Source organism: Sitophilus oryzae, unplaced genomic scaffold (assembly GCF_002938485.1).
Source record: "Sitophilus oryzae breed Bouriz unplaced genomic scaffold, Soryzae_2.0 scaffold_806_pilon_pilon, whole genome shotgun sequence".
Lineage (NCBI taxonomy): Eukaryota > Metazoa > Arthropoda > Insecta > Coleoptera > Curculionidae > Sitophilus > Sitophilus oryzae.
Window position 1 is genome coordinate 732,986 of NW_022147424.1, and position 15,945 is coordinate 748,930.

The 15,945-nt window shown below is 31.0% G+C and overlaps 1 protein-coding gene across 1 annotated transcript in view; it reads left to right on the forward strand.

The window, feature by feature from the left end:
- The window catches only part of LOC115888704 (scavenger receptor class B member 1), a 165,561-nt gene that overhangs the window by 4,029 nt on the left and 145,587 nt on the right, over positions 1-15,945 (forward strand). The window contains exon 2 of the mRNA XM_030908503.1: positions 14,642-14,881. Coding sequence (XP_030764363.1) covers positions 14,842-14,881 — 40 coding nt within the window. The 5' untranslated portion in view covers positions 14,642-14,841. The remainder of the gene's footprint in view (positions 1-14,641; positions 14,882-15,945) is intronic.

Consider the following 15,945-nt stretch of genomic DNA (forward strand, 5'->3'; position numbering starts at 1 on the left):
ACAAATCCGGGAATCAGGGAGGTCATCATATTGGTTCCAATTCATTGATTTGAGAAATAATAATTTAGCAAAATTCTAATATTTTCGTTGTAAGTTAAGTTGTGAGGGGGAGTCCCATCTTGCTGAAACTATATTTCACGTAAATTAGCTAAAGGGATATTTAAAAGTTCCAATAAGATAGCTTCCAAGATTTACAAATAGCGGTAGAGAGTTAAGTTTTCCTAATATATAAAAAAATTATTAGTGGCCCCTAAAATAAAACAAGAGACAGATATCAGTATACTTTTAATAATTTACAACATTTTCTTTTATTATCAATCATGGCCTACTAATAAATATGATCTTTTAATAAAAACTTTTAAATATTGCAATGAATAGTAAAAATAAATATAGAGTGATATATATTTTTGAGAAGCTTATGGCAAGCTAAATCATATAATTTATAAATATACAGGGTGTTCCATTTAAAAAAAACATAACTTTAGTTCATATCTTCGAAAATATTATTTTCGTAGAATAACAGACTACGCCACTGTATTCTCCGTAAAAAGTTCTACAATAAACAGTTTTCACCTACTCGATACCTTTCGCAATAACAGAGATACGGGGGGTGTTCCAAATTGCAAAATTTTTAAAAAGACCCTGTAGCTCAGAAACAAAGAAAGCTATGAAAATTTTATTTACAGCATCTTTCGTTTGACAAAAAAGTGGAACAGGTTTGTGCAAACCGCATCCTTCTATCTTCACTAATAACGGAGATACCGTATGATTTCAACTAAAATGGGACACCCTGTACATCAGGCTGAATCAAGGATATTTAATTGTTTTTATTATTCGTTATTTCGGCGAAAGATTGAAACACCCTGTGTTTAACAAAATTAATTTAGAAACTACTTTATGTAGAATGTAGAGTGTGTTTCCCTTTCTTGAGTTATGACGAGTTATAACTAATATAGTCTCTCCATAAAATCCTTTATGGGTATTTTGCCACTGCACTGCAAGAAAATCTACAAAATAAAATAGTTATTTTTTGTAAACACTTCTGGCATTAAACCTAAACGGACACTGCTTGTCAGAAGTTATGTTTACAGTTATACAAATTTGCCTAACAAAGAAAAAAATGCTTAACGTTTCAGAAAGTTTATCTCTTTCCGTCGTCGGAAGCGCAAAAAAAAATACAAAGAATAAAGAAAAAAAAACTTTTTAAAATATTTGCGTAAATACAGGGGTGCCCGGGGGTGCCGCCCCCCCCCTGGTACTGCTGGGCACCCTCAGAGAAATCTTGAATTATGACTCTTCGCTACGGATTAATTTTTAATTGCTTGTGATGTAGTAAAAATGAGGTTTTCTAGTTTTGTTTAGTTAAGATTATTTTGCTGTGTTCAAAGAATATGTTAATTTTTTTAGAAAATTTGTAGGTACTTCTAAGTCTCCAAGTCTATGAAATTTATTGATAGGGTAATTCATGTAAAGGTTTTGTTCAAAAAATGTGTCTTTTAAAATTATTCTACATTTTAAATAGCCCAGGCCCCCCTGGGTTTAAACCCAGGCCCCCCTCAGACTCCCCCCAGGATGAAATGGTTACGCTATTAACATTTTATTTTTACCTGATAACAATTATTTAATAAGGTAAAACCAAAATGACTCAAACTCTCTGTTTGATTATTTTTAATTTGTTTTTAATTTTTACGTATGTTATGTTTATTTATATTATGTTCTTTAAAATCAAAGAAGCGATTGCCATACATTACTAATATCTAGAGATGCATGAGCAATACATTTATTTTTATTAGATTGTATTAAAAACGCCTCTTTTATTTTTCTTTTAGAGGCTATCGCTTCTTTCATTATAGTTTTGGCGTTGTTGAAATTTATTTTGTGCCCGGTGTCCCATGAATGCCGACAAATCTTAGATTTGTGAAAATCTCCCTTTCTTTAATAATCTTATGTTCTTTAATTCTAATATTTAAGGGTCTAGATGTTTCACCAATGTAAAATTTATCGCAGGAACCTTCGTATTGTCCTTCTTTTTGGATAAAAAATCCTTCAGTCCTTCAATCGACTGAAATTTGACTAAAATCCTTCATATTGAAAATGCCAACTGGCAAAAATTCATTTTAATTTTTAATTTTATTTCTATCTAAATCACGAAGTCCTTAAAATTAAAAATTTACTTGCAGCCTCGGTTGAAATGGCATTAATACTTAGTATTGATAACTACTCACATATTTCGCATTGATAACATAGTTGAATGCAAAAATGTATGTGTAGGTATTTCTAATCAAGTGCAATAAAAAAATATCGCTGATCAATGTTAAATAGTTAAATCCCTGATGACTATTTTGAGCTACATTTTACAACAAATAATATATAGTATAACCTTTGCGATGGTTCGAATGTTTAATTATTTGTTATGAAATGAAGTGAGGGCAAGGTGAATCTAATGAGCACAGTTAAAGAAAACTTAAGGTTGTTTTAGTTTAGTTTTATTTTATTATTTTGGTTTGTTTAAGTAACATATCGTCTTTGTTAGTCACATGCGTTAAATAGAAATATAATAAATAATAACAAAGCAATGCACTACAAAATAATGACGTATATACAGGGTGCTACAAATTCGAGGTACGAGCATTGGTATCTCGGTAACCGTAATAGGTACTTAGATGGTTAAATTGGGGCAAAGTAGGGCTTTGGGATGTTCACCAAGATGCCATAAAAAAGTTAAAGAATTTCAAGGATTTTTTCAAAATCAATTTTATTTTTTCCTGTCGTTACTTTTTAGAAAATCAAAAAACTAATTGCACATTCTCATAGCCAGTATTTTTAGATTTTCAAATTAGCTAATAATTTGTGAGATACAGAGGACGACGTATTTTTCTTAAATACGGACCTGAATTTTTTATTTCAGTTTTTGTATGAACTCTTCAAATGTGAAGTCCGGCTCTGTTTTTTTTTAATATTGATAAACCTTCAAACTTAACAATGATGTGGGGTAAAACATTAAATAAAAAATATAAAATAAATAATATAAATATAATATAAACAATCAAATCATTTTGCCGGAAGATGGATTGGAAATGCAAGAGCAGTATAATGGCCAGCGAGGTTCTTGGATCTGTCGCCAAGGGGCGGCGGGTGGCATTACTTGACGTCATTTGTAAAAGTGAAATCAATATTTTTCAATGTTTACAATAAAGAGTACCAAATGGATTCGGAAGTATAAAAAGATATGTTCAAAGAATTATAAATAAAATTGAACGAATAATAAATTTGTGGAATAGGGAGGGTGGTAACCCTTTCAAACATGTAGGGCATTACAGTTGATTTATTTATAAAACTACGACTAATATTATGCGTATTATTAGGTCGTACAGTGAGATTTGAAATTCACAATAAAACAAGTTAAAAATAATATCTTTAATTGCTGACCCGGATATTATTTATTTGAATCTTTTAATTGGCTCGATTTTCCTTATTCAATGTTAATTAGCGCTGATCAATATTGTTACGATGGATATAATCAGATTAAATAATTTAAAAAACCAGAGTCGGACTTGAAATTATTTTAAATAATAATTAAATAGTTTTTGTTGGTACCCAAAACAAAATAACGTATAAAATGTGCATATCGTTGTACTCAGGAGACCGAGTTATTTCAAAAACTGAAATAAAAAATGCAGGAACGTATTTAAAAAAATTAAGTTGGCCTCTGTATCTCACAAATTATCAGCTAATTTGAAAATCTAAAAATACTCTCAGATAGCCCTAATAAAGTGCTTATGAGAATGTGCAATTAGTTTTTTGATTTTCTAAAAAGTGACGACAGGAAAAAATAAAATTGATTTTCAAAAAAAAAAACGTTTCTTCTGAAAAACTCAGAAATCCATGACATTTTTAAAACTTTTTTGATGGCATCTTGGTGAACATCCCAAGGCCCTAATTTAAAAACAACAAAAACAACGCTTTATTGTACAAAAAGCCAAAACAGCTTCATCGACAAAGCACTCACAAACAACAAAATCACAAAAAAATACAAACAAAAAATACACAATACAAATAATACAATTCAAAAAAAAAAAAAAATTTAAGTCTTTAAAATTACAAAAAGAATATACATGGACAATTTTAGAACAGTACGCAGTAAATAGATATAATTTTAAAGTTATAAAATATTAAATACTTGACCTTTGACCAGTGTGTGAGATGATCAAAATTTTAAAATTCAAAATTGTTCATAATTAAACATCAACAAAAAAGTCGTTTACCGCATATCGGGCTCTCTCCAGTAGGTATGATTTTAGAGCTTTGCGAAATGCGGAAAAGAATGAAAGCGACTTGATATTCAAAGGCAGATGATTGTACATTTTTTTGGCATTGTACAGTATTGAACCTTTAACTAGTTCTGAGCTCGGGGTTGGCAGATAAAGATCGTGCTCTGCATTCCTAAGTGGATAGTTATGAGATGGCCTTTCGGGAATAGCAGATATGTGCTTGCGGATTAAGCAAACGGATTCAAAAATGAATAAAGAAGGAAGAGTCAGTTTAACCGTCTTCGTATCTATTACGGTTTCCGAGATACCAATGCTCGTACCTCGAATTTGTAGCACCCTCTATAGATTGATTTTATAGAAAGTAGTATATAGACTTTGGTAGTACAACGAGAATCAAAAAAAAATATATATTCGGGCTCTGACAAAACCCAGTATCTGGGATGGTTTTAGAGAGGTTAGTTCTCTATCTCCGATATCAGTATCACGAATCGTTGTTGTATTAGCGCACTCAGGATAAGGTGTTCTGGTGTTTTCCCATTTTCCTCATAGAATCTGCATTCGCCGTTGTTTCTTAGCTTCAATCTACTGAGGTATTCGTTGAGGAGGCAGTGTCCTGTTAAAAACCCCGTGATAACCCGAAGATTGTTCTCACTTAAATCAAGGAAAATCTTTGATTTTTCTCGGTCGTAAGTTCTGAGAATATTTCTTGAGTGTCTTAGACCGGGAGGGGGGGTTGGTGGATTCCCATTCCAGGTTACGGATGGAGTTTTCCAGGTTCTCGAGTTCTGCGTTAAGAGTCTATTACGCTGTTCTTTCGGTTCGCTCTCAGGGATCGGGTAAAGCGGGTGTATGGCCGAAGGAAATATATATATTATACTAGCGTGTACCAGCGACTTTGTTCGCGTCGAATTAATCATTTGTAATGGTGATGATAAAGCAAAGCAAGAATTTCCATTAACATACAAACTGGATAAAATTTTCTCACATTTATGTCAGCATGAGAAAAAACAATATAGCGATATTGTTATATAACTTAGTAATATTTGAGGGTTAGTTTCATCTCGTTGGAATTTGACTTTCGAAAAATCCGTTTGCCAAAAATAAGCTTTTTACGTCAAGCAGTTTAAGCAGAATCGTGGTTAAGAAATTACCTAACTTTTTGGAACACCCTGTATGATTTTTAAAAAAATTGAAAATATGTAAAAAAACCAAATTAATTACGCTTGTTCAAGCGTTTTCCCGAAAGAATAACCGTTTTTTAAATAACAAATATTGTAATATTTGAGGGGCGTTTTCACCCTCTTGGAATTTGAGATTCGAGAAACCCCTCCTTATCGAAGCTCTACAACCCACAGTCAATCCGTTTGCCAAAAATCAGCTTTAAACGTCAAGCAGTTTAAGCAAAATCGTGATTACTTAATGGTCATATTTTATGAAACACCCTGTATAACTTTATAAAAGATCTTAAAATATGTAAAACAACAAAATAAAATATACGTGTTTAAGAGTTTTTCCGAAAAACTCACTGGGTTTTAAATAAAAAATATTTTAATATTTGAGGGATAGTTTCACCCCCTTAGAATTCGAGTTTCGAAAAATCCCTTCTTATCGAACCTCTACACCCTAACGTCAATCTGTTTTCCAAAAATCAGCTTTTTACGTCAAGCGCTTTAAGCAGGATCGTGATTAATCAATGACCAGATTTTTCGAAACACCCTGTATACATTTTTAAAAAATCTTAAAATATGTAAAAAAACAAAATAAAATATACGTGTTTAAGCGTTTTTCGGAAACTTGACCGTTTTTTAAATAAAAAATATTGTAATATTTGACGGGTGGTTTTACCCTTTTGGAACTGGAATTTCGAAAAATCCCTTCTTATCGAACCTCTACACCCTAGAATCAACCTGTATGCCAAAATTGAGCTTCTTACGTTGAGTGGTTTGAGCAGGATCGTGATTAATCAGTATGTCAGTCACTTAAGGATTTTATATATTAGTATAAGTTTCAGAAACCTGCATAAGGCTTAGGGCCCGATCCTGTCCTGTTAAGCTACACACAAAATTCCAAAAACACGTGCTTTGATTAAGACTGGATTAAGGTTTGCAGAGCTTCAGAATTTGCCATAAAATAGCGAGCAATTTGTTAAAACCCATCTAAATTATATATCACAGTAATCATAAAACTTCAATCTATTTTCGTATTGTAACTTGTAACGGAATTTTAAATGATGTCTTTATTTTCGAGAAAATTTAGTCCAAACATAAGGAATACTTTGTTGATGTTTGACCATCAAAATCTTAAAAATAAAGAAGTCGTCTAAAGATGTGCTATAATACGGATCATATACGGATCTAGTATAATCCTTTTTTCCATAGCAACTGTTAAAATTGCTTTATATCTATCAAAAATAGTAGATAAAATAGTACTTTAACGAACCGCAAGGGTAGATTAAATGATACTTTAACAGCGAGGATAGGTTAAAAACTTTATTTCTTCTCGCACGTTTTTTAATTGCTTCCATTTTTCAAAATTTTTGTATTCATTTTCATAAGTAGTTTGAATATGGCGCTTGTCGCCTCAGCCTGAATATCTGTTGGTAATTTACTTATTTCGTTTTGAGCCATTTCTGGCTCCAATTCAATCAGCAATCGACACGACAGAGAATTAAAAAATATTGACTCAAAACTGACAACTAAAGAGACAGCTTTATTTATTTATCAAATTACATAGAAATAGTGATGTAAAATTTCCAAAAATATATAATTATATAAATATAATATATAATTTCCTATATTTCCGGAAATATTTCCTGCAACATTGGAAATATATGGAAATATTGGAAATATATGAAATATTTTAAAAAATAAGGAAAACTGAAATATTTATTTATAAAAATCATAACAAAACATCGCAAATCATCGCAAAACACAAAATGAGTTATTCTTCAAATTGAAAAATAAATTAAGGTTAAATTTGTACAAAAAAAAATATTTTTGATACACTAGTCGAGCTAGAGGCATATCTTCATCGCTGTCATCAGCATCACACTCAATAACATCTTCTTGCCAGTCTACTTCCTCAAAATCTTCAATAGTATCGGAAATAAAAATTGATCTATTGCCGTTTCCTATTTTCTTCAGCAAGTTTTCATCGTGGGATACATAGAGTAGCTTAGCGGCTCTATCATTAGTAAGCCTGTTTCTCTTTTTTGAATGAATATGACTATAAACGCTAAAACTGCGTTCCGTGGCAGCCGAAGATGCTGACGTCATCAAAATTCGTGACGCTACTTGTGATAATGAAGATGAAGAACACAGTCCTTTCCACTTCCAGGAGACTGGGTTATCAAAACTACTTTTTCATATGAAGTTATTTCCAAATAACTTACCACTTCTACAACGGTAATCTGCTATTTCATCTATTATTTCTTGCTCCTTTATATTGAGTTTATTTTTGTATGCATTCTATGGCAGAAAGAATTTGGGTTTCAATGAATTGGTTGAGGACAATGCAAGATTATTCTGAATTACCCTTCTAATATCACAAAATGCTTTTACAGCAAAATAAATGTCGATCATAGGGATTCTCCTACGCTATCGCTACGACCTACGAGCTTGGGACTTCCCTGTAGAAATGGGAGGTTGCAAATAAGTAGGTGAATCCTCAAACTCGATATATTCACCATATTATATGTTTGTAAAACTGTTCTATAGTAAGTTTAATGTTTATAGGTTTACAAAATATGAAAGATATATTAATAAACATCGGGTTTGAATCGTTAATGACATGATTTAAGTATTTTTAAAAATATTTCCAATATTCCCAATATTTCCAATATTTCCGAGACACGTTTGGAAATTTCCAATATTTCCATTTACAACACTACATAGAAACCAAGGCCAACCCAGCACAATATTTTTTCTACTCGTAATAAATTCCTTGAAATAATAATTTCTGAATATTTTTTAAAACGTAACTCGCTATGGAAAAAGCTATGTGTTTTATACACGACGATAAAATTGCATTATCGTCTCCCGAAATTAATTCACTCGCGAGTTAATCTTTTCGGTCGACGATAAAATACCATTTTATCGTCTTGTATAAAAAATAACTATTATCTTTAATTTCCTTCTTCATTTGTGTAAAACTACTTAGCCAGTTTTACATAAAACGTTAAATGCCGAACGCTTATTTTGCTACTTTGTCGGACTAGTGAAATGAATTAAGTTGATTTCCACGTGCGAAGATCTCTTATTTAAAAATATTCCATTCCAATCCACCAAACTATGTCACTACTGCTATTAATTGTATAAATAGTTCATAATTACACTACAGAATCTATATCAGTTACAAAGAGAAAGTAAAGTACTGGTTTCGAAGTACCTACATATTGTTAAATATACCGCTCTATTTTAATGCTTCAGTTGACTTTTTAATAAAACATTTTCGTCCTTTTACGCATAAGGTAATAATCATTAAAAAATATTTCGAAATTTATTATAAAGTTGATAATATATTCTACATACGAGGAAACTACCGAAATGCCAAATAATAGGTTGTAAATGCTTTTATCGAGTATGGTATTGTTTTCATTGCGTAAAGTAATATTATATTTGTCAATTCGCTTAAATCGTTTTAAAATTTGGTTGTAATATTTGTTCCGTTTAATGCGCTGGAAAAAATGTATGTAAAGACAATGGTTCTGCCTTTCAACACTAATTATTCAGCAAGCAATATATTGAAAGTTTGCGATTAACAATCTTTTACGAAATCGTTGCAGCGGACTGTGTCTTGTTTCGTTGTCTTTATCTATACTAATAGGTATATAAAATCCTTAAGTGACTGACATACTGATTAATCACGATCCTGCTCAAACCACTCAACGTAAGAATCTCAATTTTGGCATACAGGTTGATTCTAGGGTGTAGAGGTTCGATAAGAAGGAATTTTTCGAAATTCCAGTTCCAAAAGGGTGAAACCACCGATATGATCTAGGAGGAGAACCAATTCTCTCAAAACCCGAAATAAAAAATACAGGTCCGTATTTAAAAAAAATTAAGTTGTAGCTTCAACCATCAGCAATAAACCAAACGATTTTGATCAGTGAAAGTGCATCGCATAATGATTTTGCAACGGTTAATGTTTCACTCTACCGACAACGAAAATTATAATGGGATGCATATAAACGAGACTGCGTGTTTTTATTATGAAAATATTGGTATAATTCTAATAGCCTAATGACGTAGATAGGGGGCATATAGTTAGAACCAGTGTGGTGTGGAAATTGTTTTATAAACGAAAGTATAACAGACCGACAGGCTTTCTTTATTTTTATTACATATAGAATAGTATGATTGAAGTGATTGATCTCGTTTTTGGACTTTATGTTTCGACTCGCGACAGAGAACAGAACAGAGATTATACAATAAATATTTCACACCCCATTTGAGATAAATGAGCATAATAAATACATTTAAAATAAGTATAAACTACTTCTTAATATCTGAATGATGTTTATTGAAGTGGGACAAACCTCTGTCATTTTTTTTTTGGCTGGGTCTAAGCAGCATCTCATTTTCTTATCCCTGGCTATAGTGTCGTGGCCAGGGAATGGTAGAATCTCTCCAAAAAAAATCCTTTATGGGTATTTCGCCACTGCACTGCAAGAAAATACTGCTTGTCAGAAGTTATGTTTACAGTTATACAAATTTGCCTGACAAAGAAAAACATGCTTAACGTTTCGGAAAATAAAGAAAAAACTATTTAAAATATTTAAATTCAACTATTCGAGAACACTTTACTTTTTTAAAACAGATACGTCTACAAGAAACCGTTGACGTTCTGTTAAAATGACATTATAACAAGTTAAACTTCAAAATTAACAATTACTACCTGATAACAATTACTTAATAAGGTAAAACCAAAAAGCCTCAAACTTTCTGTATGATTATTTTTAATTTTACGTATGTTATGTTCTTTAAAATCAAAGAAGCGATTGCCATACATTACTAACATCTAGAGATGCATGAGCAATACATTTATTTTATTAGATTGAATTAAAAAAGCCTCTTTTATTTTTCTTTAAGAGGCTATCGCTTCTTTCATTATAATTTTGGCGTTATTAAAATTTATTCTGTGCCCTGTGTCCCAGGAATGCTGACAAATCTTAGATTTGTGAAAATCTCCCTTTCTTAAATAATCTTTATGTTTTTTAATTCTAACATTTAAGGTCTGGATGTTTCACCAATGTAAAATTTATCGCATTCACAGGGTATTTGGTATATTACATTTTTTGTTTGTTGTTCTGTATTCATTGGCTTAGTATGTGATAAAAATGATAAAATGGATCTAAGTGTATTTTGTGTTTTGAAAGATGTTCGTATGTTATATTGTTTTCCTATCCTTCTTATTTTTTCCGAAACGCCTCGTATGTAGGGAATTGTAAGTTGTATATATTGTGTATTGTTATCATTGTGTCAACCTGACCAAAACAATAACAACCTTAAACAATGTAATAGGCATATAATTTATTCTAGTTTTAAAAATACTTTAATTTTTTATCCCTAATTTTTATATTCTTATTGGCAAATTTCGTTTAGGTAAGTTTTTATTATCGAATATTCATTAAACAGAGTATCAATATATCTACTTTTTTAATTAATTCGTGGAAAAGAACTGTTTTTAAATTCAAAAAATTAATAAACATGTATTTTTAATAATAAATTTTAGAATTTTAATGTTTAAAAAAACGTGGCTATTAAACAAATAAAAATCGGGACATTAGGGCTTTGCGTGGGGACGCAGGACTTTTGGATCAAAATCGGGACGGGTGGCAACCCTGGTTCTGGTAGTTCCCCATTTTCTCCACAGAATCTGCATTCGCCGTTCGCCGTTGTTCTTCAGCTTGAGCCTACTGAGGTGTTCGTTGAGGAGACACATCCGAAGATTGTTTTTACTTAAATCAAGGAAAATCTTTGATTTAATATTTATAATGAATAAAGGTTGGTTATGTTTTGGAATCCTCCCCTGCTTACTGCAATGTAACAAATTGATAAACCATAAAAAATACAATAGCTTCAATCTGAACAATGGAATATATCTAAACGATGACAATGGAATATATCTAAATGGATAAAATAATGATTTTGTCAATGATTCCTATTGTTTCTAGTTTGATAGAAGTGATGGTAATTTACAGTCAAAAATTCCAAACATCATTATCGTACCAGGTGATATTAAATAATCATTATGGTAAATTAAAAGCAGGAATGAATATACCGGGTGCGTCTCAAAAATGGCTCACCCCTATAACTTTTCTATTTTATCAGATAAAAAACGAGATTTGGTATGTTAGCATATGACATAAATTAGGATTGATTGACGTATTCAATTGTTTTCTGTCACTTCCTGTTTCACCGGAAATGGCTACAACTTTTAATTTTTAAATGGTATCCTCGGCAGAGGCGCAACTAGGAGGGGCCAGGGGGGGCTAAGCCCCCCCAGATGACAAGTGCGTGTCGTATAAAATTGGTTTTAACGTCACATGAATCTTATCTTATAGTGACCTAAGCCACCCCAAAAGACTTGAGCCGCCCTAAAAGTATATGTCTAGTTGCGCCCCTGATCCCCGATATATTTTTACTTTATTCGATAGAAAATGGCATTCTAAATAGAATGACATATCATATGTCAACTTTTGACATTTTTGCTTAAAACAAAATTGAATTTTAAATTTCAATCTAGAGTGCCATGGCTGCGTTAAAAACACTAATTTTTAATCAAAGAGTCTTGGAAAAATAGATTTGATCGTCTAATGTTATTCGTGTCTTGTCCAGGTCGGTTAAAAGATGCCCAAATCGTATTTTTCATCATATCTCAATTTTTTCAAATGGAACGAGGGTGGCTCATTAGCATATTTGGAAAAAGCATTTTTTTGCGAATAATTTGGTACCACACACTTGCTATTTCGAGCCAAATTATCTTTATGAATCGCATATGATGCAATTTCAAATAAACCATATTCGAAAATGTCAAAAGTTGACATATGGTATGTCATTCTATTCAGAGTGTCGTTTTCTATCGAATAAAGTAAAAATATACCGAGGGTGCCATTTAAAAATCAAAAGTTGTAGTCATTTCCGGTGAAACAGGAAGTGAGAGAAAACAATTGAATATGTCAATCAATCCTAATTTATGTCATATATTAATATACCAAATTTCGATTTTTATCTGAGAAAATAAAAAAGTTATAGGGGTGAGCCAAGGGGTGAGCCACTTTTGAGACGCACCCGGTATACATAGCTATTCACTACTTGTTCATTGCTAGTGATAATATATCCTTTGTGGATTGTATTAAAATAGATTACCAGTGAATTTCAATTCAAAGGTTCTTTACGGAACGATAAAGTTATCAAAATATAGCACGGCAGTCAAAGTACACTCAAATTTTTATTCTAGATCAGTATTTTATAATCTTCGGAAATTTCTAATAAGAACCATTCCAAATTGTTGTGTATTGTTTAGTGTACCAGGGAGCTTGAAAAATTAGTAAACATTTTTCTCCATTATAAGTTTATCGGCTATTGTTGCTTTAAATGAACGTGGGTAGGGATCAATTTCTCGACTAAAATCCATCTCTGCTGGAGTAATTGTCTATAATCAATAATAATACGTCTTTTCAATGGCAGTGACATTAGAAAAATAATAAAAGTAGTGTTTATGTAGGTATGTTGATGAGGACCAAAATCAAAGTCATTCATTTAATACTATAGAACTATCTGCTGTAATTTCTAGTTTTTATTCGCCCTATACAGGGTGTTCCTCAAACTTATTTCGATACAGTAACATTTTATTCAATAGAAAATGACACTCTGAATAGAATGACATATTATATGTCAACTTATGACATTATCCCTTTAAAAAAAATCGTATTTTAAATCTCAATCTAGAGTGCCACGGCTGTGTTAAAACACTAATTTTTAACCAAGGAGCCTTGGAAAAATAGATTTCTTCGTCTAATATTTTTCGTGTTTTATCCTGGTCAGTTAAAAGATGACCAAATCAAATTTTTAATCATAACTCAGTTTTTTTCAAATGGAACAAGGGTGGTTCATTGGCATATTTGAAAAGCATTTTTTTACGAATAATTTGGTACCACACACTTCGGTATTTCGAGTCAGATTGTCGCTACATTTGTGGCCATGGCACTCTAGATTGAAATTTAAATTGCTATTTTTGTTAATTGAAAATGTCAAAAGTTTTACATATATGTCATTCATTAACATATTTTATATTCAAGTAAAGTAAAAAAAATACCGAGGGTACCATTTGAAAATCAAAAGTTGTAGTCATTTTAGGTGAAACAGGAAGTGACTGATTGATGTCAGTCAATCCTCATTTATGTTATATATTAACATACCAAATCTCGTTATTTTATTCTTTCACTTTTGAGAAACACCAGGAATACTATAATATATATATATAATAATAGGTGGAAAACTATATTTAAAAATAGGTGGAGAACTATATTTAAAATTATACTTGTCTCGCCCTGTATGTATATATATATATATATATATATATAGCTATATATATCGGGGTATATATATAAGTGACTACAATTTATCCAAGGCCCCTATATCTAAAGAACATAGTTTTTTAAAATGCTATGGCTACCTAAACTGTATATTTTTAATACAATTTTGTATAAGCGAATCTCAATTAGAAAGATTGACAACTTTTTTTAAAGCATTCTGTTATCTGTCAATTATCTACCAACAATTTTTGACAATTTGGTTGCAAAATGAATTATTTTTTGCTTTTTTGATGACTATGTCAAAAAAAGAAACATAGAAATATGTCATTTAAAATTCATATGAATATCATTTTTTATTCGAATAAAGTAAAAAATAACCAGGTACAAATTAAAATAACTAAAAGTTGTATTTCATTTCCGACTTAAAAATCAAGTACCAACAACTGAATACGTCAATCAATCCCCAATTTATGTCATATACTAACATACCAAATCTCGTTGTTTTATCTGAAAAAAATATGATTAAAGTTATAGGGGTGAGCCACTTTTTGAGACGCACCCAGTATATTTAATTAAAATGGTTGGAACGAGAATCTAATATTCTGTTCACTCTGTATATTATGTACCTGTAATTTTAGACAATTTGGTGCAAAATAAAAAATTCTATATTATATATTAGTCAAAAAAAGATTTTTGACTAATATATAATATAGAAGGAACTAAGAAAATATTACATTTAAAAAAACTAATATATGTATATTTTTTTATTTCTATATTTAAAAAATAATTTAATACAAATTATAATAACTAATATTATTTATTTTATTTGCAGACTTACGAAATCAAGTACCAAGTTTTATTGAAAGGAGCGCATTCGGATGTCCCGCAATTACTTCATCAGTGCTGTATTGTTAGTTGCCTAGACTCAAGTGAAAGTGTAGTGTATAAATTCGGATTTAATTTCAAAAACTAACTACAAACTAGTACAAACTGGTGTTTTTACGTTGTTTCAAATTGGACTAGATTTGCAAGATGATTTTGCCAAATTTTGCAACTAAGAAGAAATTTTGGTGTAAGTATATACATCAGTAACCATATAAGAGGTATTTTATCCCTGTCTATTTCTTGTGTTTTAATAATAAAACACAATATGATAATTTTTTCCATAGCAACTGTTAAAATTGTTTTATATCTATCAAAAATAGTAGATTAAATAGTACTTTAACCGTTGTTTAACCGTAAATGATACTTTAACAGCGAGGATAGGTTAAATACTTTATTTCTTCTCGCACGTTTTTTAATTACTTCCATTTTTGAAAATTTTTGTATTCCTTTTCATAAGTTATTCGGGATTTAAATGGAAGTAGTTTGGATATGGCGTTTGTCGCCTCAGCCTGAATATCTGTTGGTAATTTACTTATTTCGTTTTGAGCCATTTCTGGCTCCAATTCAATCAGCAATCGACGCGAAAGAGAATTAAAGAAGATTGACTCAAAACTGACAACTAAAGAGACAGCTTTATTTATTTGTCAAAATTACATAGAAACCAACGCCAACCCAGAACAATATTTTTTCTACTCGTAATAAATTCCTTGAAATAATAATTTCTGAATATTTTTTAAAACGTAACTCGCTAGTCTGGGGGGGGCTGTGTGAATATTCACAAAAAGTACTAAATTTGAATTAAATTTTGCTGGAAAGGTATTGTAACTGTGGAAAAAATCTACTTGATTGGTTTGGATAAAAAATTATAACTACCAGTGGTGCATCTAGAGATTGAGTCTGGGAGGGGTAGTGGGAATATTCAAAAAAGTACTAAATTTGAATTAAATTTTTGCTGGAAGGTATTGTAACTGTGGAAAAAATCTACTTGGATTGGTTTGGATATTCTGTTTTAATTTGTATTATTAACTTTTTTGTAACAATTTTATTTTATTTTATACCAAATTTTATCTTATCTTTCTGGGAGGGGTAATTACACCCATTACCCCTCCCGTATATACGCCCCTGTATAGGGCATGTTTCTCTCTACAATTTCCTGTTTTACAATGTACCGTTTGTGTCCGGGAAGGGTTCATAGTTTCATAGTTGTCGATTTTCGAAAGAAATCAGTACATGTATATTATTTCGTATATT